The following is a 26903-nucleotide window of genomic DNA, read 5'->3' as shown; positions in this document are numbered from 1 at the left end:
TTTGTATTGTTTGTGTCTAGACACAATTCACATTTTTTTCTCCTATAAGCCTAGAAAAATCAAAAACATCTCATTTATGTTGTCTCATATATAAACACAGTCATTATCAAAATATTGCTGGAAATTACAAGTCAAAAATATGTCTCTAACAATATTTACTCTGCTTATGTAACTACTCACTAATGAATCAATCTGTTCCAAGATCTTCATAAACTGCTCAACAGTTCCTTTTACTCTCTTGTCAAGTTTGTTGAGAGCTTCAGCTCGCAAGTCCTTGGCTAGAAAACCCTGCGTGAAGAAATATATTATTCCTAGGGATTTGCATGACTGTTTTAAATATACAACAGCTGGACAAGTCACTGGGCCAAGTGACTGGGCCATGTGAAAGGAGATAACACCGGGCTTGATGAGAGTCAGAGAAGTTAAAACTGTATTATCAGCAACCCTTCATTTGACCCCAGGGCCTCTTCACACCAGGACCCAGGAAGCAAGTCAGTGAAAACAGTATGGAACCAGCACCATAGCACTGCAGACTGAGAAATGATCATGATCCTTTGCATCTCAGAATCCTTCCACTTCAGGGAGGCCGTGGACTGGTCTCTAGGATGGAACATCCAGGAAGGACAGAGGTTGACATTTGATTTGTCAAGGTGACTCTGAGATCTGTGATGACACTGACCCAATGGATAGACAAGAGTGCTAGACCAGAAGTCAGAAAGACCCAGGAGTCAAATCCTGCCTCTGATATATATATGATATGCCTCTGACATATATGTGTAAGCTTTGAGTTTCAGTTTTCATAGTCATATAAAGGAAATAGTAATAACTATAGCATCTACCTCACTGGTTAGTTTTAAGAATCAAAAGAGATAATGTATGTTAAGCACTTTGTAAGTTCTTGTTATTATTAAGAAAGTATATTATATAAATGATAGGTACTAAAATTCATATTTATTTCATGACATATTGGACTGATACCATCACCAAATAAGTAAATCAGTCTAATCTGATTTGGTTATAGAAATGTTATTGTCCAGGCCTATTCCCCACTCATCATGCTTTCTCTACTAAGTTAGCTAGGTGGTTGCAAGGGCTTTTGGAGTCAAGAAGACCTGAGTTTGAATCCTATCTCAAACACCTATTAGCTGTGTGACCCTGGGCAAGTACCTTAACCACTCAGCCTCAGTTTATTCATCTGTAAAAAATGGGAATAAGAATCAAATGAGGTAACATGTAAAGTTCTTCACAAACCTTAAAATGTTATAGAAATGATAGTAGTTATTATTACTTGAACCAACATCTTCACCTTTATGCAGGTAATATGGATTTCACCTCTAGGCCCCTTGGCTCTAAGAGATCTTTTTCTGGATCTAGCCCTCCCCCTGACATACAATTCCTTCCCCCTTCCTACCATATCCCTGCCCCTGTCTTTATTCCTCTTTATGTATGGTCGTCCTCCATTAGAATACAACCTTCTGGGTTATAGGAATGTTTTACTCTCTGATGGCTGTATCCCCAGATCTTAGCACAGTGCCTGGAATACAGTAAGGGATTAATAAGTGCTTTTTCTGTTTAACCTATCTATTTATCTATCACTGTTCATTTTTTTAGAAATTATCATACTAGTTCAATATAGTAGAAAGTGCATTGAAGCAATTGCCCCAAATGACCTCTAATCTTGCTTCTCCAACTGCCTTTCCGATATCTCAAACTGGATGGCCAATAGACATCTTAAACTCAGTATGTCCAAACAGAACTCATTATTTTTCCCACTAAACCATCCCACCTCCCCCTCTCTCCTTTCCAGTCTCCCTATACCTTACTCCCTTGGCAGGTCCTTTTCCATATCTAGTAACACTGGCCTCCTAGCTGTTTTATACAAACATGGCGATCCATCTCTCAGCTCCCACCATCTTCTCTGGCTGTCCCCCATGTCTGGAATACTATCCTTCCTCAACTCTGCCTCCTAGCTTCCCTGACCGCCTTAAATCTCAACTCAAATCCCAACTTCTACAGTGTACCTTTCCCAATTCCCCTTACTTCTAGTGCCTTCCAGTATTAATTATTTCTTCTTAATTCTGTACATAGCTAGTTTGTATATATTTGTTTATATGTTCTCTCCATTGGATTGTAAACTCTTTGAGGGCAAGGACCTTCTTTTGCCTCCTTTTGTATCCCCAGTACTTGGTACAGTGTCTGGTACAAAACAGGTACTTAAATGGAGTTTATAAATACAAAAAATGAGACCTAGAGAGGTTAAGTTACTCAAAGCTTATGGTCAAGCAGACAGATACAGGATATAAATCTAGATCCTCTAATACTAAACTCATCCTCCTTTCCCTGCATCATTCTAGATTAACTGGGAGATGTTTTAGCCTGAAGAGGAGAGAATGTAGAGAACCCATCATAGTTATTTATGAATATATAAAGGCTTATCAAATGGTAAGAAGATTAGACTTAGTACAGGTGATCTGAGAAGGTAGAGCTAGGGCAAATGCATGCAAAATGTAGGGAATAACATTTTTTCCCGATATAAGGAAGAATTTCCTGAAAATTATAACCTTCAAAGACCCTTCCAATGGAGAGTATCCTAGTCTGTGAATTAGTGTGTTGTTTGAAAATGAAGTGAGCTCTCTATTACTGCATGTACTCAAGCAAAGGTGAAAAGACAACCTGTCTAAAATGCTGAAATGGGAGTCCCTACAAAGAGAAAACATTTGAATTACGTTACCTCCTTTCCAGTTTAAGATACTCTGCTTCTATGATCTAGATCTAACCCTCTCTACGCTCCGAGCCTGTGAACTCTAGGTGGCGCCAAAGACCGCCAAACTTCTCCTTCCCCACCAAGGACACACAGGAGTATCATTATTCCTTCCACATGGCAGGGAGTTAGGAGTACCAGCCCGATGATCTGGAAAATTTGCCTATACCTTTTGGGTTCTCCCTTTGTAACAGAAGAAATGTGCATTTTTATGATATTAAATGATAAAAGGTTTATATTATACACTGTTATACATATATTTTGTACATTTCTGAGTTTCTGAACTTTTTCTTTGTGGTCTACTGATTTTCCCATGTCATCTCTGGGTACCACTAAACTCTCCAAAATCCACCCCCCCCCCAATATTTTATGCTGATTCGTGATTTATTGAAATCATGATGAGGAAAATCGCAATGTGGAAGGGATAATTGTAAGTTCAAGGACACCTCAATCTCATCTATGAGTGCTGACTTCCAAGGCAGCAACCCTATCATGTTATTTCTGTCTGCCTGATTGTCTATTGGTCTCTTGGAATTTTTAAATTTCGTTTAGTCTGTTTTTGGATAATACTCCTCAGAACTGGTATACCTTAAAATTGAACTCTCCATTGCAACAATAAAGGACAGTTAAGCAAAAATAACTGTTTCCACCCCAGTGGATTAAGGCAGAGTTTAATATAGCTAGTGAGAGTTAGAGGCTGAATTTGAATCAACATTTTCCTGATTCCAGGTCCAGTACTCTATACACTAAGTCATCTAGCTGCCTCCTATTCTAACATCATAAAGTTATTTAAATAACTGCCCCAACCCTAATTACCTTTCTCTAAATCTTGTTTCCTCCTCTCTTAAAGTCTTCCTCAAAAAACATCTGACAAATTTTCACAAAATCTCAGAATTTCAGAGTTGGAAGGGAACTCAAAGGACTTCCAGCCCAACCTATATGTCTTATTGTTGTTACTTAAAGATTTTAAGTGAGGCAGGAACCTATTACTTCCTAAAGCATCCTATTTACTTTTTAGGCAGATCTAACTGTTCAGAGTACTGAAGTTAAAAAAAAAAAAAAAGCTAATTGTTCTTATATTGAGCCTAAATCTGCTTATTCAACAATTGTCTCATGCTTAATTCTGAGCTAAGAAAAAAAAAAAACTTATTTAAGCATAATAAAACCAACAAAAATAAAAGTTGGAATGGAGCTTTAGGCTCCAACGGAATTTGTGGTCACTCACTGAATATACAAGGAATGTTAGCCCCATATCAAAGGGATAATGGAAACCAATGTCCCTGAAGTAAAGTCATGGTAGAACAAGGAGGAAAGGCAGAGGCACTACACTATCATGAATCTGAAAATCTTGGTCTAAGTCCCAAGTTTTGACACTTAAAAGCTTCATGATTCTGACTAAGTCATTTAACTTTCCTGAGTTTTAATTTCCTCATCTTTAAAATGGAGAAGATAATACTTGCCCTAGAGGATTCCCTGGGAGACTCAAATAAGAAGCCATCCATATGGCTCAGGGCCCTTCCCTATTTGCTCTCTGCTCTTTCCCTGTCACTCAGACCCTCAGGCTGCTTCACTGCTCACAGAGCTTGGGTAAGATGGGAATTCTCAGCTCTATTCCACATTTTACCATCTGCCCTGCTACTGCCCCCCCAAGGTCCTCCAGACCTTAACATGTACTCCACACAACTGTGTCTTCCAGACAACCAGTATTTTTAAATGACCTCCTGACTATCTAAGGACCCCTGGACCTTGACATCCATCCCAAATTTTTTTTATGTGTTGTTTCCCTGTTAGAATGTGAGCTCTTTGAGAGCAGGGACTCAGTTTGTATACTCAGAACATAAAGCAAAGCTTGGCACAGGGTAAGCCCTTAAGGAGTACATTTTCATTCATTCATTGACAAATGCATGCTGTGGTGGATTTTGTTTCCTCAGTCATTTCATCTTTCCCGCATGTACGCAGACAGTCTCCCAGAGTTTAAGCAAAAGTGCTCTGAAACCTTAAAGTCTTCTTCTTCCTTGATTCTATTAAGAATAAGCTTAGCATTTCTTCCCCCAATTTCAATTAAAAGAATTGATTCAAAAGTTCAAAACAAATGAATTACTTGGATCATCAATATAATAAATGCAATGACTTAATATCAACCTAATACAATCCAGAATTTATTAAGCACCTAACTATGTATGTCAGATCACTAGGTCACCAAAAAATTCTAAATGAAAATAAAAAACCATTCCAGCCCTCAAAGACCTTCCATTTTCCTCAGAGGGATACATAGCAGGACATGAAAACAGATTAATATAAGCATTGTTGTTTGAGGAAGTGGGAAAGAAAATGCTAACACCAAAGAGGGGATCAGGAAAGACTTCTGGAAGAAGAGGGCCCATGAGCTGAGATGTAAAAGAAGCTGAGTCCCTGCTCTCAAAGAGCTCACATTCTAACAGGGAAACAACACATAAAAAAAATTTGGGATGGATGTCAAGGTCCAGGGGTCCTTAGATAGTCAGGAGGTCATTTAAAAATACTGGTTGTCTGGAAGACACAGGTCCTCTAAGAGGTGAGGGGTGGAGAAGCAGCGAGTTCCCAGGCTGTAGGAGAGACAATACAAAGGCTACAACACTGAGTTTGGGGAACACAGTGTGTGGTAGGAGATGTGGGGAGGAAAAAGAGAGAATGAGTAATGATGATTCCAGATAAGGAAGAGTTTGAAAGGGCAAAATGAGATTTTATCTTAGAGAAAACAGGAAGTCATTGAAGATTCCAAAGCACAAGAGTGACAAGGCCAGCTCTGTGCTTTAAGCTGATTTTGGCAGTGATATCAAGAATTGTTAAAGAAGGAAGAGAATTGGGAGTTGGGATGGTGACAGTAAAGAGTCAATGAGTCTCTGACCTGAGATGAAGTGGGGGAAGGATGCTACATGATGTTATAGGAGGAGCATCATTAAGATCTGGCCACTGAGGGGCTATCAGGGGAAGGAGGAGAGCCAGAATGAGTTGGAGACTTCAAACCCAGTGACTGGAAGTATGAGAGTATCCTCAATAGAGAGAGGGGCATTAGGAGGAATGATAGGTTTGGAGTGAAGATAATGAGTTCTTTTCTGGACTCATCAAGTCTGAGAATCCTAAGAGACGAGACATCTATTTTGAAATGTCCAATTGATAGATGATGAGACAGGACTGCATTTAGAAAAGGACTTGATTTCTAACTCCGAGAGCTGTCTGTAGGATGAAAACTGAAATACTGGTGGAAGCATGAAATGGAAATGAGATGTTCATTGGTAAGTATAAGAGAAAATGATAGGGTAGATTTTATCATCCTGAGATAGTCTCTCTGGAGGGTATTGATCAGGACATGGGCAAGAAAAAAATGGGGATTTAAAGGTTTATTCCAAGAAGTTCCATAAGATCTAGTACACTTTGTTCCAGAACCATCAAAGTCTACCTTTGGGGCTCTTCCCTCTTCTGGGAATAGAGGAAAAACTCTACTGATAATACTTGATCTGTAATTGCTCAGGTCTGAGCAATTCCACAAACTGACTCCTCTGCTCTCATTTTTCATCATCCTGAAATTAGTGTCCCTCCACTCAAGATTCCTGCCCTTACAAAGTACTAGCTCAGTACCCTGAGAAATGACCTCTACCAGAATCCTCTGCCAGCCACAGTCTTTCAGAGATCAACACTCCCATAGTATATGTCATCCAAAAATGAAATGCTCCTCAACTCCAATAATATTCAAAGCGTGAGGGTATGCCTTGTCCAGAAAAGAAGCCCATGTTTGTAGGTTAAAAACTAGCTAAACTCCATTAATAAACAATCAGAAACAAAAACACCATCATTTAACATAATAAGAAAAGCATTATGGAAATACCAAATTTGGAATCAAAAGACTTCGGTTCAAGTCTACCACCTTTTATTTTCTGTCTGTATAACTCTGGGCAAAGCAATTTTATCCATCCTCAATGTCCTTGTCTTGAGAATGGGGACAACAAACACTGTACTGCCTCATGGAGTTAATGTGAAGAAATGATATGACATTATATGAAGTGCTAAAATCTTATGTAAATATGAGTTATTGTTACTTGTTTCCTTATTTGGAACCCAAGACAGATATATAAAGAATCTAAAAATGCTGGAAGGTAAAATACAGAAGCTGAAGCTTAAAACACTTTGGTTACATAATGAGAAGACAGAATTCATTGGAAGAGACCCTGATGTTGGGAAAGATTGAAGGTAAAAGGAATAGGAGAATGAGATAAGTGCCATGGAAACAATGAACATGAACTTGGACAGACTTTGAAAGCGTAGAGGACAACAGGAAGACCTGATATGCTATGGTCCAGAAGGTCATGAAGAGTAGAACACAACTGAATGACTGAACAACACAAAAGCTAGATAAATCATAATAAAAAGCAAAGCAACTTTCACCTACTGGAATTCTTTAACATTCAGTTTTAATCATTGTAGACGTTAGACACCCAAACAATGATAATTTAACCACAAAGAATTCTTTGAGAGGTTTGCTAAATCTGACTGTTTTATGAAGCATTTTATCTAAAACATGTCGAATGGGCTGCTATTAATTTCTGAAACATAGCTCGAACAATATTAAGTGACTGATATAATCCAACCATAAAAGGATCTATCTCTCTCAGTCTCTCACTCTCTTTCCCTCTCCCTTCTCCATTTCTCTCTCCCCCATCTCTTATTTTCTCTCTCCCTCCTTTCCCTCTCTTCCTTCTTCACTCTCTCCTCCTCCTCCTTCCCTCCCTTCCTTTCTCATCTACCTCCTTCTCTCTCACTCTCTTCTCACCTCTCCTCTCTTTGCTTCTTATTCTTATTCTCTCTTTCTCCTTCCCTCTTCTCTCTCCCTCCTTCTCTCTCTTTCCCTCTCCTTCTTTTTTTCTCTTTTTCCTCTCCCTCTCTCTCTTCTTTCCCTCTCTCCCTTCCCTCTTTCTCTCTTATTTGTTTGTGTCTGCTTGTCTCTCTCTCTCTCTCATTTGCTCTCTTTCTCTCTGTCTCTATTTGAATTCCTATTTGAACTCCTAACAATAATAATTTGGCAACATAAGGACAAGTTACATCAAAGACCTATGAAGTAGGAATTCTTTCTGCTGATACAGATGGCAATCCTGTCTGTAAGTCTTAGAAGGCTGCCTGAGGTTGAGAGATTAATTGACTTACCCAAAGTCACCCAGCTAGCAAGCATCTAGCATTTCAACACAGGTCCTCCCAATTCTAAGTCTGACCCTCTAACTACTATGTCCTGCCAACTCTTTTTAAAACACAGAAGTCTATGTCTGTATATAAATTTATATTTATACGTGTATTTATATACACATATGCTCAATACATGTATATGCATACACATGTACATGTTTTTTCTCCAATTTCTCCTGTATACTTTTTGTTTGTACTTCTTTTTTTCATGTTTCATGTCGTCTCCCCCATTAGACTGAAAGCACCTTAAGAGCAGGAACTTTTTGCGTATATCCCCAGTGCTTGGTACAGTGCCTAGCACATAACAGGTGCTTACTATATGCTTATAGAATGATATGTGAAAACAGACAGATGCAAGCACAACAAAACTTTTTGATTATAGGTAGATAATCTATAGATGTAAAGAGCAAAATCAAGTTTTGAGATGCATATGGATAAAGATCTATAAATCATTAAAGTGCAATCTATAGATCTACCTATCTATAAAATGTCAAGTTGTAGCTCCAAAGAACAATGGTGAGAGATGGAGATAGGAATAGGCTGCAATACATGACTAATGAAGTATGCATTTACATATTTTTTTAAAGAAGTGATTAACTGGCAAATGTTCTAAGAAAATCTGTAACATAGATATTGAAAAGTATCTTTGCAATTTTTCTTGCCAAGAGTGGGAAACTTCAAATAGATAAGATATATCTTTGTGTGTCAAATGCATACACAACACTTGCCTAAAATGAAACTGGCCTTTGTATTTCACATGTCATATTCATACCACAGAACACAACTGAATGTTGATTATAAAAATACAAAGACAAGGAACTTGTACTAAGAAAGTTTAATGAAAAATAAGGAAAGATATTTACCTTCTGAATACCAAGGAGTTCCTCATTAACACCTACAAGTTGGTCAGCAATCTTTTCCACTGATTTCTCCAAGTCTCTTAATTTCTTTAATTCAGCCTCTTCCTCAGGACTGTTCTGAAAAATATTTAAAGACAAATAAAGTAATTGTCAAGGACTACATATTTCATTGAAGGGACAATTCCAAATGATCTAAACCACTAAGCTTCTAGAAGGAGGATCCTCCACTCTATGGCCACTTTGGAAAAATAAGTGTGACTAATGAAAAAGGTAACATTTGGAATTTCATGTGTAAAGATTGTGATCTAGAGAGGAGGTTAGGAAAACGTAGGGAAAATGGTTTAACCTTTCTAGGACAAAAGCTGAAGCAAATCTCCAACAGGTATCCCATGCCTTAATCAGATCTGAGTAGCCTTCAGAAAATGAAGTTGTTTGTCGCTGCTTCTGTCACAAAGAGACAATCTATGGACAAATGGATTTGTGCATGTAATCATTCCTTCCAAAAACATTCATCAGCTATTTCTATGTATACAGCACTAGAAAAGATAGAGAGGTGAAATGAAACAAAGTGCTAATCCTCAAAGGACTCAGTTCCATAAGAGAATAAAACAGATAGAGGTAAAAAACAAACTCAAATATGAGAAGTGCTTGGGGAGAGTACAAAGCTACATGAAATCAAATGAGGAAGAGATCACTTCTATCTGAGTGATCTTAATAGAAGAAAGGTCATTTGTTAAATGGGTAGGATTGTCAATAGATACAGATACCAGTGGCTGGAATGGTAGAAAAGAAGAAAGAGTAAGGGAGAATACTCCATAGATATTTTTTAAAAATCAAGCACTGGAAAATTCTAACATTTCTAAACAGATAGATATCAAATCCCCCTACTCTGCTTCTCCATCTTTACCCAATAGGAGATCTTTCTCTCTTCTCCAGGAAATCTCCAATGAGATATCCACAATCACTATTCTTACATAAAGCAGATCTCTTTGTCCTTTCCAATATGCATCATTACACCTTGTACCTAAAATGTCATAGATGTTTATCTTTGACTCTGTCCCATATTTAGTAGCCAAAGCCTTCTCTACTTTGCTTGTTTTGTGATTTCATCTGTGTGAGCAAACGCCCAGTGTGAAAACTTCCTCTATCTACATAGCCTTCATACTTCTACCTACAATTTGGGGAATCTTAGAGAGTTGCTTTGAGATACTGAAAAGTTACATGATTTGGCCACAACCACACAGATAGTATGTTCAAGGGGAGGACTTAAACCCCCAGGAAGGGAGGCTTCCTACCTTCTAGACCCTCCCCTCCATCCACCATGTTTTCTTATTTTTAAAGTTATTAAAGAAATTAAAGAAATTTCAAATTCATTCTGGACCACGATAAATTTCACAACTAGACTATTATAATCTCCATATTGCTATTATCTAGCATCTTCTAGGACACCTAGGTGGTACTGTGGATAGAGCACGAGGCTTGGAGTCAGGAAGACTCATCTTCCTGAATTTATTTATATTTGGGTTCAGATACTTACTAGATATATGATCCTGGACAAGTCACTTAACCCTGTTTGCCTTAGTTTCCTCATCTGTAAAATGAGCTGGAGAAGGAAATAGCAAACCACTCCAGTATCTCTGCCAAGAAAACCCCAATGGGGTCACAAAGAGTGGACACAACTGACATGATCCAACAACAACCACAAAGCATCCCTCCCTACTCAAAGATGTTCTATACACTAGAACTAAAATAATTTTCCATTCCCAACACTGTGATCATGCCATAATGCTCAAATATCAGTAGAGGCTTTTTCACAGGCTTCTTAAAAAGATCTGCATATCAGTCTGCATTCACCTTTCCCCTCTACCAAAGACACAAAAACACAGACACAGAATACTTATGCTCAGAAAAATGAGTCTCCTCGATTTGAATTCCAGTTCTGACATTTATTGTATGATTTAGGCTAAATCTCTAAAACTTTATGAGCTTCAGTTTTCTCATCTGTAAAATTACAGTAATTGGATAAATGAATCCTTTGTGATTTTATGAACCTAAATATTTTCACCAATGATACAGTTAAAAACACATTCAAGTATTTTCAACTTGTGTGATTCTTGACCATGTCCTGCACAGGGCACCTAACCTACTGGAAGCCTTCCTCCAGATCTATTGACATATCAATAGTCCATTTCTAACTACTTGATGAGACCACCTTTTTTTGAAGAAATTCATCTCTAAGCTGCCTTTCATACTTATTCTGTTGTCCTTCAGGCATAACATAATTCTAATTTTCCAGCTACTGTATTTTTCCATGAATCACACCTATAGAGCATAATTAAAAGGATCATAAATTTTAAAAGATGGGGATTTGTTTGAAGAAGAAACTCAGAAGTCATTAAAAGTAACAGGGTCTGTGCAGCGGGAGAACTGTTCGGTTCTGCAAATATGTATTGTATCTAGGATATACTGCAACATATTTAACATATATAGGACTGCTTGCCATCTTGGGGGGGGGTGGAGGGAGGGAGGGGAAAAAACGAAACATAAGCGAGTGCAAGGGATAATGTTGTAAAAAAATTATCCTGGCATGGATTCTGTCAATACAAAGTTATTATTAAATAAAATAAAAAAAAAAAAAAAAAAAGTAACAGGGTCCAGGACCTGGGATTTCATTACAACATACTGACTCCTGGACCATTAAAAGCACTGCATCTCAAAAACAATTCAGCCCATCAATTCTTGACACAGTTTCATTGTCTATCTGCATTTCATACTAATGAATCAGTTTTGAGTCTGTCTCAGATAGCCCAACTGAATGGACTGTCCAACTCTATATTTAGTGTCTTGGATAACTGTTCCAACTTACTTAATTTTTCCTCAAGGATGGGTAAAGCCTGAACTCTCCTGAGTGATCATGGATCTCATTTTATAGGATCTGTGATGTTTCTGGACTTAATGCAATCAGAACAATGTCATTTATTAACAAGATTAAAAAAAAACTTGTAAACATCTATCTAATGGGGTTGTAATAAGGGAAAGAAAATCACAAAACTAATTATACTCCACAAAATTACTCTAACTTGACAACTTTATTAAGTAAGAACATTTCATCTGAATCATCCAAACAATGAAAGGCATTAAATAAATATAGTCCCTGGAGGTTTTCTATAAAATGGCAAACCAATTTAAAATCTAGAGATTTCCAGCAAAGCCTCTAAGAGAGAACCAATTGTTGGGGGCTGAGGAGGAGATGGAGAGAAAAGAATAACAGTTCCTCCCCACCCATCCTGACCAGAGAATGACTTTGTAGATTTTGTAGGATTGGAAGATTTGGACTTCTTATCAGAATCCTAGCATCGTTCCAGGAACATCAGTGTCTGCAACGGGAGTCTAGCATAAACTAGATATACTAAGGATAGACAGTTTAGGGGTCTATACAAGGAGACCAGTAAGAAGCCATGTCATATCCAAGAAGATCATATAAAAAACTTCAGCTAGAGGATTTCCAGGAACTAAGAGACGAATTATCCCCTTTGCCACATGTGAGCCCCATTTTCTCCTGTTCTCTATATACACTGGTGGGAAAATGTAGCACAAATGGGGAGGAAGGGGTGGTATTTTATATTCACTCCTCTTACTATACCATATAAGTAAACTATCTGTTTCCAAAAACTAATTAAATTTGGCTGACAGATGTCACTGACAATCATAGGGAGAAACACACTACTAGAAACGAATGAATTATAGAACTTTTAAAAAATTACAACAGAAATACCCATAACCCTTCAGGACTACCCCTAACCTCTAGGGCCTAGAAGCCGAGGGAAGAAGTAGAAGCTGCCCTTTGGGGATCCAGGCTGCCCATACAAGTAAGCTCCTTCATAAGTGTTTCCTTAAGCATGGGGTTTTGCAGGAATGAGTACTGAGGGTTATCTATGCATATGTTTTGAAGATGAAAAGCTTTAATAAAGGGAAAAGAAAGAAAGAAAAAGAAAAAAATAGTTTCTTATAGATAACATGTGTTTTTGGAGAAACTTTTGGAGAAATCGTTTCAACATAGGAAACATTCACAGTGGAATTCACAGTGATAGAGATTTACCTTCAAACAAAAATAAGCAAGGGCAGGTAGGTGGTGCAGTGGATAGTGTGCCATTCCTTTAGTCAGGAGAACCTGAGTTCAAATTTGGCCTCAGACTTTTAACACTTCATAGCTGCATGACCCTGGGAGACCCACTTAATCACAACTGCCTCAGCCAAAAAACAATAAAAAATATATAAGCAAAATTTAGTTATTCAATCATAAAAGACTCTTAAGAAATGTAAACCTACCTTCTTGCCAATCAACATCACTCTGCAACCATTTTTCACTCCAAGTGCTGACAATGGCTGTTCCATTTCTTTTAGAGACTTTCCTGAAAGGGAAAGAAAACTATTCCTTTGGCAAATACAATTTAAAAACATATTTTAGTAGTTATATAAATCTTCAGGATGAAAAACTTTAGATGAAAGCAGAATGATAGTCCTAGAACTAAAAGTCACAGTCATAAGATCCTAGGACTGAATGGAAAATTATAGAGCACAGTTACCATAGATAATAAAGAGCTGGTGAGTGTGTGGGGAGGGAGCCAATAAATTTGAGTCAAATTCATAAAGAAACCTAACTACATGGAGTTGTGGGAGAATTCTAGTTCCCCTAGACAGCAAGCAATCCAATATAGGTTGAACATATGCAATTCTTCTAAGTATTTCCATATTCATCATGCTGTGCAAAAAAAAAGAAACAAAAGATCAAAAGGGGGAAAAAACAGGAGAAAAAAAAAGCAAACAACAACAAAAAGGTAAAAATACTATGCTTTGATCCATATTCAGTCTCCATAGTTCTCTCTCTAAATGCAGATGGTTCTTTCCATCTCAAATCTATTGGAATTGCTCGAATCTCCTCATTGTTGAAAAGAGGAGCAAGTATGCTAAGTCAGAATATCTCACTTATCAAAGTTTGGATTCCAATCCTGTTCCTCACCAATTACCTGTGTTACTTCCTAGTCCCTTTCTTACCTTTCCAGTCCTCTTACACCTTACTCGCCCCACCATGTACTCTTCCATCCAATGATACTGTAACTCCTGGCTATTCTCCAAAAAAGTAACTCCAACTCTCAGCTCCTGGCATTTTCTCTGGCTTTCCCCCAACCCTGGAATGTTCTCTCTTCTCCTCTTAGCCTACTGGCTTTCCCTAACTTCTTTTAAAGACCAGCTGAAATTATTAGAAATTATTTCCTATTTAACCTGCAATTAACTTGTTTGTACAAATGTCTTTGTTGTCTTCCCCATTGGATTATAAGTTTTTTGAGAGCAAGGTCTCTCTTTTTTGCCCTTTTTTTGTATCCCCAGTGTTTTGGCACAGTTCCTGGCACAAAGCAAGTGTTTGACCAATGTTGACTGACTTATCTTGGACAAGTCAGTCCCTATCTGCAGATCTGTTTATCTGTAAAATAAAGGGGTTGGATTAGATTTCAATGGAGTTATCCAGGTCTAAATCTATAATTATGTGAATAGGGCTTACTCTATCTCTCAGACAAAAATACTCAAGGGTGAAAAATTTACAGGCTTTAGCATAGAAGATAGCTCTTTATAAATATCCAAATGTTATATAATGCCTAAAGTTTGAAAAACATCTTACATACATGATCTCATTTGATTCCCATACCAATCCTTTGAAGTGAGTAACTGATCTCCATTTCACAGATAAGGAAACAGAAGCTGAGAATGGTAAAGTAGCCTCCCCAGAGTTATATTAGTAATAGTCTGAGACAGGATTTGAATCTTTATCTTCCTGACTCCAAGACCAATACCTGATTAGTTATGTTGTGCTACTTTTTAAAGGCTTTATCAAAAGCTAGAGATAGTTCCTTACAGATTATCTTGGAACTACCAAAAGCTGCCATTCTTCATTATGACTTCTTCAATGACAACAATAAAATATAGATTCCACTTGATTCCACCTCAATCAATCAGGCCTACAAAAGCCTTGAAATGCAAGGACTAATCATTGTGGCTACAAGTTATTGAGCAACCACCTTTAATTTCCTAACTGGCCACCTTCAAAACCTAGGAAAACTCAATGTCATTGATATCAGCATGTCCTCTCAGTCTTAACAACATTTTATGAATGGAATGTTCTAGGGATTCCTGAACAACTAGATTCATCTTTTTACCCAGATGACATTCTAATTTATTTCCATAGCCCCCAGCAATATACCCCACACACATCCAGTCTGTTAACCCAGGCACGGAAAAAACTTGTCTTTCCTGTGATATCCCATTATCTCCAGATCTTCCCTTTCTACCCAAAGCATCTGATAAGAGATTTGAAACCCAAATGTAATGTTTTATTGGCCACACCCCAAAAACTCTTTGTAAACCCATTTCACTTAATAATAACATAATACTCTTTATTTGAAAAATAGCAGTAGTATGGGCCTCCCAAATAGAGCATTGGAGACAGGAAGACCTGAGTTTAAATCCTTCCTCCAAGACATACCTGGGGCTGACCAGACAAGTTACTTATCTCTCAGTACCCTAAGGTAACTCTCTAAGTCTATAAATTACAAATCAGTTGATGAACTTTGTGAATGAAGGGAATTTGCTTACTGAGGAGCTCTCCTCATCATTCTGCATACAAGCCAGGATTAAAACAAAAACTTAAAAGCATACCCCTTCAATATACCACCTTACCAATCTCAGAAAGGGATATTCTCTCCAATTGCCTATTAATGTATGGGGAATTCCCCCTGGAAACATGAATATCCAGGTCTCTAAGTTATGTCACAATTCATGAAATCATAGAATGTCAGCAATGTAAGGGCCTCTAAAATCATTTAGGGCAATCCCCCCATCTGATGACAAATGAACTGAAACCAGGTGAGATAAAGTGACAAACATAGAATTAAAACTCAGATCTTTGGTCTACTGCTCTTTCTGTCACTGCCATACCATGGGTCTAAACCATTCCTCCCTATGTCTGTCCACCATGGTGTTTATTTTGATTTAATTGGCATTGAATGGCATTCATGGCCATCAATCTGATAATTCCCAGTGTCATGTTTCTGAAATAACTAGCTTTTTTTATTCCTTTAATTGGTCTGAGATAGTAAAAGTGACTGATAGCACAAATCTCATCCATCTTTTTATTTATAGCCTTTCTTATTTGAGAAATTTGTCATGTAGAGGGCCATTAGCAAAAATGGACATAAGGACCAAGGGAAGGTTTATTTCAAAGGATTAATTCATCTTCAATTTTTAGAGAATATAGTAAACCTAATCTTGTAGATAGTTCTAGGCAAATATAAAACAGACTTTCAGAGACTCTGATCCAAGTAATTAAGGGAACCAGGGTAATGGGACCAGGGTAGAGAGCTATACTGTCTGGTCTGTAGTTTGCATAGTTAGAATAGCTACTAAATCACGGGATTATAGAATTTTAGAGTTTGAAAGATACTTTTTCTAGTCCAAGCCTTTCATTTTACAGATGGGGAAAAAAGCCCAAAGAAATGACATGACTCATCCTTATTTGTTCTGATATAGAGCTGTATAGGGAGAGGGAAGGGCAGTTAAGCAGCACAGTGGATACTGGGCCTGGAGTCAGGAAGATTCATCTTCCTGCATTTAAATCCACTGTTGGACACCTGTCCAACACCTCCAATAGAGTAACCTTGGGCAAGTCACTTAACCCTGTTTGCCTCAGTTTCTTCATCTGTAAAATGAGCTAGAAAAGGAAATGGCAAACCTCCCAGTATCTCTGCCAAGAAAACCCCAAATGGTGTCATGAAGAGTTGGGTACAAGTGAAATGACTCAACAACAATTGGGAGAGCAAAGTCCTCAGAAGAAATCAGGACCCATGAAATTATAAGATCAGTCAATTATGTGTGTATTTGTGCATATAAAATATGTACGTACAACAAATGATATTTAACACTTTAATATATATATATATATATACATCTACATGCTTGCATATATATGCACACACATCTCAACATACGGCATCATATACATATACATATAGATTCATGAATATGTTGCCATAATACTGGACGTAATACACATATTTCTAGATAAATGTGTTATACATGCATACACCCAAATATATATGAACATATATATATAGGCATGGAATCATATTTGCTGAAGTAGGAAGTTAATAAAAGAATCAAGAAATACATTAATTCCTAGTTCCAAATTCAGAACTGAAGAACAACATGCTAGGATCTTTCTGAAGACATATCTATTAGCAAATTGCCATGACTATCTGCAAAAAGGCAGATGAGTCCTACGTAAGGAAGAATAAATTTCTTCCCCAGTTTAGATCTGCCTATCCATGAATGGGAAACTTGCTCAAATGTGAACAACTTCTCATCTCTTGCTTAGCAATTTTATTGTCTGTGTTAAGACAAAACAGCTTAAAGGTGGGCTTTAAGGGAGGAGTTTATAAAAAGTTTTTTTAAGTTTTTATAAAAGAAAGCGAAATACCGCTCCACCCCCACAACATTTTCAAAGGATCATTCTAAGAATCTGGTGCATTGGAGAAAAAGGAAGACTGGCCAATACTTACTATCTCTATTATCTCCTCATGGCTTTTTTCCCCTCTAATTTACTTCTGTCTTTATCACTCAAGTAAAATTTTTATCAGTCATCAGTGACCTCTTGTCTTCAATATTCAATGTCTTTTTCTCAAGCTTTATCCTCGATTTCTCTGTATCATTTGACAGTAATGAGTCTATCTTTTTCTAAATTCTTTTTCCTCCCTTCCAAAGTGACAGATAGGTCTTCATGTAGATATCTAGGCACTCAAACTTAAACTCAGCTAAATTTAAACTCTGCTCAAAATATTCAACTACTCTGACAGACCTATGATCTCATCAATGTGAGTACTGGCTTCAACAATGCAGAACATTACCTATTCATGCCTGCTCAGATGTCCATGTCTCTCCCATAACCACAAGACAACCACAGGGCTCTTTCCTAAGTCCTCTGCTATTCTCCCTGATGAAGTTCCTAGTAGTGACCTTCCCATAGTTCTATCCAATCCTTTAGGATTGTTTGCTGAAAAAGGTGTGAGAAGGGGCCTTTGTATTCTCCCCAAAAAAGTTGCCAAAAGATGTATAGATCAAAGCCCTAGATGTCCTATTTGAGATCCTGAAGCCCTACAGACTTGGGATCTCAGCTTTTCTAAACACAAGTTTTCCTTGTAGTTGCATGAGTGATAGTTTTATAAGATATTAAAGCTTTTTAGAAAGCAGTTTCTATCACAGAGATCTCTCCATGTGTATTGGATAGAGTCATACAATGGCTCAAGAGAGATGACAATATTCATGAGGATATAGTACCAGAGTCCATCCTTTCCCCTTGTGATTGATGTGGTGCTGCATGATGCATCATCAAAATTGGCTGAGAAACAGGAAGTTGTTGGTGCCTTCGGGGAGACCTTGTGAGCCAGGGTTTGGTTATTTAAGTCTTCAAATTCCTTAGGATTTGAAGAAATACTTCCTCAAATCTCAGTTTACCTTATAACGATCAGGGAGATACTAAATTTTGGGAAATGAAAATCCCCAGGATTAAAGGTCAACTGCAGAAGCTTGAGACAGGCCTAGTTCTTGCTCAGCCTTAAAGCCTTTGTCTTGTTAATAGTCATTATTTAATTGTATTGGGAAGTTTACTGAATTGGGAGAAAGATCCTTCAAGCTTGGGAAATCAGTTGTAATACATATTTGACCATATGATCTTAATAAATCATATAGGGGAATGGCTTTTTTGGGAATCCTTAAAGCTTCTTGTGTACCAATAGTATCTTCACAGCTTTTTAATCTGGATAATGGAGCATCTTATTCCTAAAGAACCAGTCATCTACAGTTAGCTATTAAAAATATCAAGGTAAAAAAGTAAATTCTTGGTTCCATATGTAGGTTGTAACACTTGCTGGAATTAATGCGGAGGTGTTCTAAATGAAATCTAAATCTAATACACACATACTAATATGGGGTTGGAGAAACTCTCAGCAGGTTGATTTACTGAGTACTTTTACTGTAACTCTGAATGACATACTGAATTAATCCCAAGAAGCAAGAAAAAATATTGAATAAGTGATTCATGCAGAATGGTAGGCTAATTTTACCAATTCCCTGTGAAAGGAACAGTCCTGACTGTTGTAGATTATAAGTACACCTTTGAAATTACAAAGACATAACTGTACTATATTTGTTATTCTAGATCTAAACTTAATCCAGGCTCCAAAAAGGATTGTAGGAAACTAGGCCCAATATAATTATGTACTTCTGGGGAGGCTCTAGCAACTCCTGAGTAAAAACAGAAAGCCTTCAGAAAAAGAAACATGAGAAACTCCTAAAGAGAAAGAATGAAAATGAAGGTAGATGATTGGGCAGTTTCAGTGATATAAAATGTTACTTTCATCACATTATGCCCATGCCAAAAAACACAACAAAAACTTCAATGGCTGCTGACATGATAAAATTTAGATGTTTTTGTTTTATTCAAATCCTTCTACAATCAAATTTCTACTTATCTTTCCAGAATCATTAAAAAAAAAAAAAAAAACAGATTTAGGTCAACTTGTTCAGTCTTTAGTTTGAATCTCTTTCATAATATTCATAATATTCCCTCAGCAAGTCCAATGTCTGCTTGAATACTTACAGTAAGAAGGAATTCATTTCCTAATGAGACAAGCCAATTTACTATCACACAGCTCCAGTATTTGGCAAGTTCTATTTTATATCCTCTGCCAAAATCTGCTTCCCTATAATATCTATTTATTGGCCCTACGTTTTCCTTTTTTAATAATACATTTAATGGCCTTCTTATTGAATAGTCTACAATAAGGTCTAAAAATATCATTTCAGTCACGGGCATTAAATTTAGCACTAACATTTGTAATTCATATCGAATATTCTTTGCAAAATTTATATCGATATTTACAATCCTAGCTTGAGAATTGGAAAAAGAAAAAAAAAGAAGTGACACACAACTTAAATCTATACTTTTAATACTAGTATTCAAACTTGAACTTTAGGATTCTTTGAAAATATTAAAAGAAAAATTTCTACCTTTATATATTAATTTCTGAAAAGCAAGTGGAACTCCAGTAACTTGTTCAGTAAGAAGAGCCATGTCCTGAAGGGTAGGTTCACTGTTTCCTTGCTGTGCTACAACTTGAATGTTATGTTTTTCATTGTCTGAAAAGAAAGAATAATTGTCTGAAGCTAGAAAATAGTAATTCTTTAATGACAAAGTTCTAGACATCACACAGAAATTAAACAAATATTTCCAATTTTAAGAAATCTTATTTAAGTACTTACCAATGGCTGAGAACTTTGATGGGTAACAATAGAGGTGAAAAAATTAGGGGATAGTGCCTAACTCTCAAAGAATTTATTAGAATCATAGAATCTCAATTTCAAAAGGTTGCAGAAATTTAATTAATCTCCTGTCTAATTCAGTAATCTATTTTATAATATCGCCAATTGGAGCCTTTTCTGTTGTCAGATAAGTCTAAATCCTAGGAAAATATTGCCCAATTGTCTGAAGCTAGAAAATAGTAATTCTTTAATGACAAAGTTCTAGACATCACACAGAAATTAAACAAATATTTCCAATTTTAAGAAATCTTATTAAGAAATATTGCCCAATGTTGAACTGAAATCTACTTCATCTTCATTATAATTTCTACTGATTATAGCTTTTCCCTCCAAAAATTACACAAAATGAATCTGATTTTGAAATATTTGAAAACAGTAATTCCTAAGTCTTCTCTTCTAAAGATAAAATATCCCCCAAGAAATTCAAATCACTTTACTTTTTTTTGGTGCCATACTCACGTTAACTCACTTGAGCACAAAGTTCACTAAAACTCCTAGATCTTTTATGAATTAATTTCTTGCTATATATTCTCAGCTTGCATTTGTAAACTGATTTTTTAGATCACAGATGCAAGACTTTTAATTTGTCCTTATTAAATCTGGCCTTATTAGATTCAGCTCAACACTGTTAAGATCTTTTTGGATCCTGACTTATGATCTAATATGTTAACTATCTCATCTAGTCTCATGTCATATGCAACTTAGATAATACAGCCTGCAATCAATACCTTTATTCAAGCTGTTGATTAAAATGGTAAATAACAGTACACAGATTCCTGAAGCATCCAGTGGTTGACATGTAGCCTTAAGAATTATACTTTGTATATTCAGCTACCTGTTGTTCATTCATTTCAGTCACGTCTGAATCTTCATGACCCCATTTGGAGTTTCTTGGAAAAGATACTGGTGGGGGAGCGATTTCCTTCTCCAGCACATCTCACAGATGGGGAAACTGAGGCAGAGCTTAAATGACTCACTCCAGGATCCCTCAACTAAGGTCTGAGACTGTAGAGAGCCAGGAGTGAGTGCAAAAACAATAAGAGTTCGTTTCAGGTTTTACTTAAGACCAACTCTCTCTTTCAGGGCTACCTCAGACTTTTGGCTCACCATTTCTTTCCAATGAACAATTGTAGAGACCGAGCTGTTCAAAACTTGATAGAGAATGCCTGTGACTGGAACAAAAGCATTCTGGGCTAGACAATAAATCAAAGACATACCTGATGAACTTAGCCAGGAAAAGGCATTCCACTAGACAATAGATCAAAGGCACTTTGAGTAAAATTTAGGACAGGAAAGAATCAAAGACATACTTAGGGTAAATACCCTGGTGTAGTAATTTCTGCTCTGTAGTGATAAATGATAGGCTTTGATTGTTAAGGCAGATACAGGAATAGGAAAGTGTGGATAGTGTCTTGACTCTGAAAAGCTAGTGACAACAGACTGGAAGTATAAAGCACTGGCTCTCAGGTGAATCGGCTTGAAGACTGCACAGCATATCTAACACCTGGTCCTCAGTTTTTCATTCACAATCTGAGCCTCTCACTGCAGCTGGACCTCGACATAAGTCATAAAAACTCAGGAAGATCCTCACTCCAGTACTGGACTCTTATCTATTGCATCCCCAAGCTGCCCTTTATTTCAGCCATCTAAGCAGGACTAAATGTATCCAGCAGGCCTATCTCTCTTTATCTTTTCCAAAAGAAGAATATAAAAAAATCTGATAAATGCTTTGCTATTATCATAACGTTATCATAGCAAATATCTGCAGCATTGCTCTGACATAGGAAACCTGACTTTTCATTTTCTTAAAATGTTTTTATGGATATCTGTTATTTCTCATATCATCATAACGATCCCAAGTGTTTCTTCCCCTAACCCTACCAGAAAAACCATCCTATTTTAAGAATAATACTTTTTGGAGAGAAAAAAAAAATCAGTACAACTGATCTATACAGCAAAGAAATCCAAAAACATGTTGTGTAACACCTCTCGTTCTCCCTCACCCATAAAGGGAGGAGAGTATCTCTTCTCTTTATTTAAATCTTGCTTGATTTTCATGTTTTGTTACATTACTCTTGATATTTTGTATGTGGCTGTTCTTTTCATTTACATGTAGTCATTATGTATATTCTTTTCTTGGTTAGCTAAGCATCAGTTTGTGTAGATATTTCCATGCTTCTCTGTTTTCACTATACACAGCATTTCCTACAACACAGTAATATTCCATTATGTTCACATACCACAATTTGTTTTATTCCCCAATGGATGTACATCTACTTTGTTTCCAATTCTTAGCTATCATAAAAAGTGTTACCATAAATATTCTGGATTTCTTCTTATCAAAAGTTCCTTTGGGGTATAAACCCAGTAATTGAATCTTTAATTCAAAGTGTATGGACATTTTAGTCACTTTATTTGCATAATTTCAAAATGCTTTCCAAAATAGTTATAATATTTCACAATCTTAGTATGCCTATCATGCCACAATCCCGTCAACATTGAGCACTGTCTTTTTGGTCTTTTATTTTTGCCAATTTGCCAGATAAAAGGTGAAATTTCAAGGTTGTTCTGATTTGTATTTCCATTATTAGTGATTTGAAGCATTCTTTCATGTGATTGTGAATACTTTACATTTCTTCTTTTGAGAATTTAAGAATATTTTTAAACAAATTATCTACTAGAGAAAGACTATTAGTTTTATATCTAATAATATGTTTTGATTACAGACATACCTTAGAAATACTGTGAGTTTGATTCCACATTCCTGCAATAAAATGAATTTTTCAATAAAGCAAATCACAGGAATTTTTTGGCTTCCTGGCATATAGAAAATGTTTATACTAAACTGTCTCTATTAAGTATGCAGCAGTATTGTGTCTAAAAATAATGTACATACCTTAATTTTAAAATTTGTATGTATATATGTGTATTATTTACACATATGTGTTTATGTAAACATACATACATACATGTTATTTCCTTTTTTAGAATGCAAATGCCTTAAGATTAGGGATTCTTTTATTCTCTTTTGCCTCTTTTTGTAACCCCAGTGCTTTGCATAGTGCTTGGCACATAGTACAGGCTTAATAAATCTTTATGACTGATTACTGATGGATCTTCTTCTGTTCAAGGTCTTTGAGTTGTTTTTTGTCCTTCGTTCTTGAAGAGAACTATGACATCAGGGAGGTGACGTCATGACATGCAAGTAATTGGATTTAAGTGAGGGAGGGCTGCTGTGCAGAGTCATCTGTCTCACTTTCCACTCCAGAACCATCTGGCAACAGTGTCCAGATATAGATCAAGAGGACTGAAGATTCATTGGAAACTGGAAGGGGGAACCCAGATGTAGGAATGGGTTTTGTGGTAGGTCAGTGCATCCGGTCCTTGGATCCAATAGTGCTGGCTGCTGATAGCCTGGAAGGCTAGAGAAATGGGTACTGAGGTCAGGATAAGTTGAGTGTTAGCTCATGGGTTTGGGGGACTTGTTTTTTTAAACCTTTTTAGGATTCTGGCTGGACGGATAGATAAAGTGACTTTGGTGCATAATTTCTGTTTCTGGTTTGAGAGGTCACAATGATCAGAGAAAATATTTAATTTTCTATTTTGTTGTTCACATGACCCAAAAGTCCCCCACCTAGTTCTTGATGAAAACATGATAGTTCTCCATAATTGTTACTTCTGGATGTACAGGAGAAGAATCGATATACTACCTTTTCCCTAACAAGTTCTAAAATTCTAACGTGAATTTGCCAACTTTTTCTTTTTGAAAATTTGCCCTTGTACATAATAGTATTTCTTGCCCAAAAACATAAGCAAAATTATGACCAAAACTTAGTTCTTCAGACTCCCAATCCAAATGTTCTTTTCCTTATACTATCCTGCCTCTCTTATAAGTTACCTCCGGGCAGGGATTTTGAATTCACTTTTATGCCAAATATAGTTCCAATACATAGCAGATTGTTGGATAAAACAGACCAACTTATATAGTCATATATCCCAAAACTTATGGCTGTCTAAAAAACTCCCTGTAAACCTTAAAATTCACTACAACAGAAAACATATAGTTGCCTCATTCTGTGTGGGGATGGAGTCAACACCCTGCTGGAATCAGGATAAGCAAAAATCCTTGGTCTTTATTCTTGGTCAAAATGAGAGAAATGGACACAGGAATCTCCTCTTCCTCACTCCCACCAGGAGTCACACTTGCTTGTCTTACCCTCTAATCCCTCCTCCAAATCTCTCTAGATACCAACAAATCAAGTCAGCACAGAATAGTGGGGAGGGCTATTTTCCAAGCATATGCTAATAGAGTATTGTCCAATAAGTTATTAGCCTTAAGTGCTCCGCTGTCCAAGTGCATCTGCTCAGTTTCAGCCCATTACAATTCTGGAAGGGTAATAAAACTTAATCTCCTTACTGTGTAATTCAGCATTATAGTTCAATATTCTAGGAAAGAAGTATTCACTGTCTTTGCAATCAAAGAACCTGGATTCAAATCTCATCTCTGACTTTATCTGTGTGACTTTGGGCAGTAACAACAATGATAGCTAACATTCATCTAGGGCTTGACATGTACATAATCTCTTTTGATCCTCAAAAACAATTGATTTAATCTCTCTAAGACTCAGTTTACTCATCCATAAAATGAGGGAGTTGTATAGCCTCTGAGATCTATCAGCTCTTATAACTTTGTGTGATAGCCATTTTGTAAACCATTCCTGTTAAATAACTGTTGAGAAATTTAATTACTTTCCCAAGAAAATTAATTAATGTAGATCCCGCAATACCAAGTTTCCCTTTTTAAAAGTTAAGACTACTCTGAAATCAGAAGATCCTTTTTTTTTTTTTTTTTTTGGGGGGGGGGTAGTAAAGAGGGATTGGCCCATTCCACATTCAGATTTGATTACAAGAGATGTGGTGGCATGGTGAGTTCCTGACTGCTTTAGGACATAATCACAACAGTTAAACCTAACTTTTTAGAAAGTGTAGAAAGTGTTACTAAAAGAGGAGGCTGCCATGTTTAGGAATTTAAACCCTCTCAATATCCTTCCAGAAACCAGGGCAGTGATACTCAAATAAACAAATAAGTGATATATATTTAAATGTAATTACTGTTGTTATAAAACGGAGCAGTCTATAGGAAGCTGCTAATTCACGGAATCATAGAATTTCAAGAGAGTTAGTTGAAAGAGATTTATGGGACCATTTAGACTATCCCTCTTTATCCCTCCCAAACCACCAGAACTGAGACAAAAGTCTCTAAAGTGAGGAGAAGTGAGTAGAGAAGAGGAGGGGAAAAAAGGAAAGGAAAGGAAAGGAAAGGAAAATAAAAATACGAAAAAGAAAAAAAAATTACTTAAAACGTATAAGTAGTACTTGACACATGGTAGGAGCTTAATCAGTGCTTGATGACTGCCTGACTTAACTGGTAAATAACAAGACAGTGACTCTGCTTCTGGGGATCGGCCACCACAGTCCCCATCATAACTTGAATTTCAATGAGACCCTCCTCCCCGACTGTATCCAGCCCAGGGAGTAAAAGCCAACATAGTCAGGAATCAGCCCTGCTCCCCCGACCCCGGTCACTTACTGTAGGTGACAGTGACGGTCACTGAGGGCCCTGACATTTCTGCTGAGGCCACTCCCTCGGACTCCCCGAATCCCAGGCCTGACGATCATCCACCGGCCCCCCAGGGTCTGCCCCCTCCCCACGCTGCAGGTAAGAGACCCAACCTGCCAGGCGCCCAAACCTGTCCAGACTGCTGAGCATGCTCAATACAACTGTAAGAAAAGCCACGGACCAGAGGGCAAAGTCCACCTCTCCGCAGTTTAGTAGCAGCCGGAGACCGTCCAGGCTGGCTGGTTTGGACCAGAGTGGGAGGGTTGGAGGGAGGAATCACAACCATCGCTAATTTTCTCTGTACTTTTCCAACCTTTTTTTTTTTTTTTTGCATATGTTCACTAGGCCTGAAATATCTTTGTCTTTATCCCACCCCCTTCCCTTTTCTATCTCCTGATCAAAATCCTAACTATTCTTGGATCCCAATTCAACTGTCATCTCTTTAGAGTATTCTTTGAATATTAGTTTCTCCTATCCACCGAATGGTTTTTTCCTGGTCTCAGTTAAAAGTCCATCTTTCTCAGTCCCCTTTAATGCTAATTCCTTCTCTCTAAGATTGCCTCTGACTTGTTTGGGATATATTTTTGTTCCTATATAGCTTTTTCCTTGTTGTGTAATCCATTACCAGATTCATGAGAGCAGGGATTGGTTTTTCTTGTCACAAGAGGGTTACTACTTATGTGACTTTGGGTGAATCATCTCACTTCTCTAGATCTCAGTTTCCCTATTTAATTCAATAATACTAATTCAACTTAATAAATGATTTGAGTTCATCAGGCACTGTGTCAGGTATTGTGTTAAGTAATAGGTATAGAATTTTTTAAAAAGTTACAATCAGTTTTCAAAGAGCCTATATGGAAGAGTGAGGAATAACGGATACATTAGCAAATATCTTCAAATTATTTTTTTAAGAGTGTATGTGCAAAAAAGGTAGGCCTTCTCTTCTTTCTGGGTCTTAATTTTTTTCATTTGTAAAATATAGAAAGTGGAGAAGATGGCAAACATCTAAAGTTCTTTCCTG

The 26903-nt window shown here is 37.0% G+C and overlaps 1 protein-coding gene across 5 annotated transcripts in view; it reads right to left on the bottom strand.

Annotated features, from left to right (window-relative positions):
* BAG1 (BAG cochaperone 1) overlaps positions 1 to 26043 on the bottom strand; it is a 39737-nt gene extending 13694 nt beyond the window's left edge. Inside the window, exons 1-5 of one of the 5 annotated variants that reach the window (XM_051997374.1) lie at positions 25853 to 26043; positions 19951 to 20079; positions 13165 to 13247; positions 8839 to 8952; positions 181 to 288 (exon numbers count right to left, since the gene is read on the bottom strand). In XM_051997374.1, coding sequence (XP_051853334.1) covers positions 181 to 288; positions 8839 to 8952; positions 13165 to 13247; positions 19951 to 20079; positions 25853 to 25889 — 471 coding nt within the window. In that variant the 5' untranslated portion in view covers positions 25890 to 26043. Of the gene's footprint in view, positions 1 to 180; positions 289 to 8838; positions 8953 to 13164; positions 13248 to 17444; positions 17781 to 19950; positions 20080 to 25852 lie in introns of those variants that run through there. The other 4 variants (XM_051997342.1, XM_051997350.1, XM_051997365.1 and 1 more) reach the window with 4 other exon arrangements.
* Positions 26044 to 26903: the final 860 nt, after the last annotated feature.

The sequence above is a fragment of the Antechinus flavipes genome, chromosome 1, assembly GCF_016432865.1.
Source record: "Antechinus flavipes isolate AdamAnt ecotype Samford, QLD, Australia chromosome 1, AdamAnt_v2, whole genome shotgun sequence".
NCBI lineage: Eukaryota > Metazoa > Chordata > Mammalia > Dasyuromorphia > Dasyuridae > Antechinus > Antechinus flavipes.
This window is presented reverse-complemented; position numbering and strand designations above follow the sequence as displayed.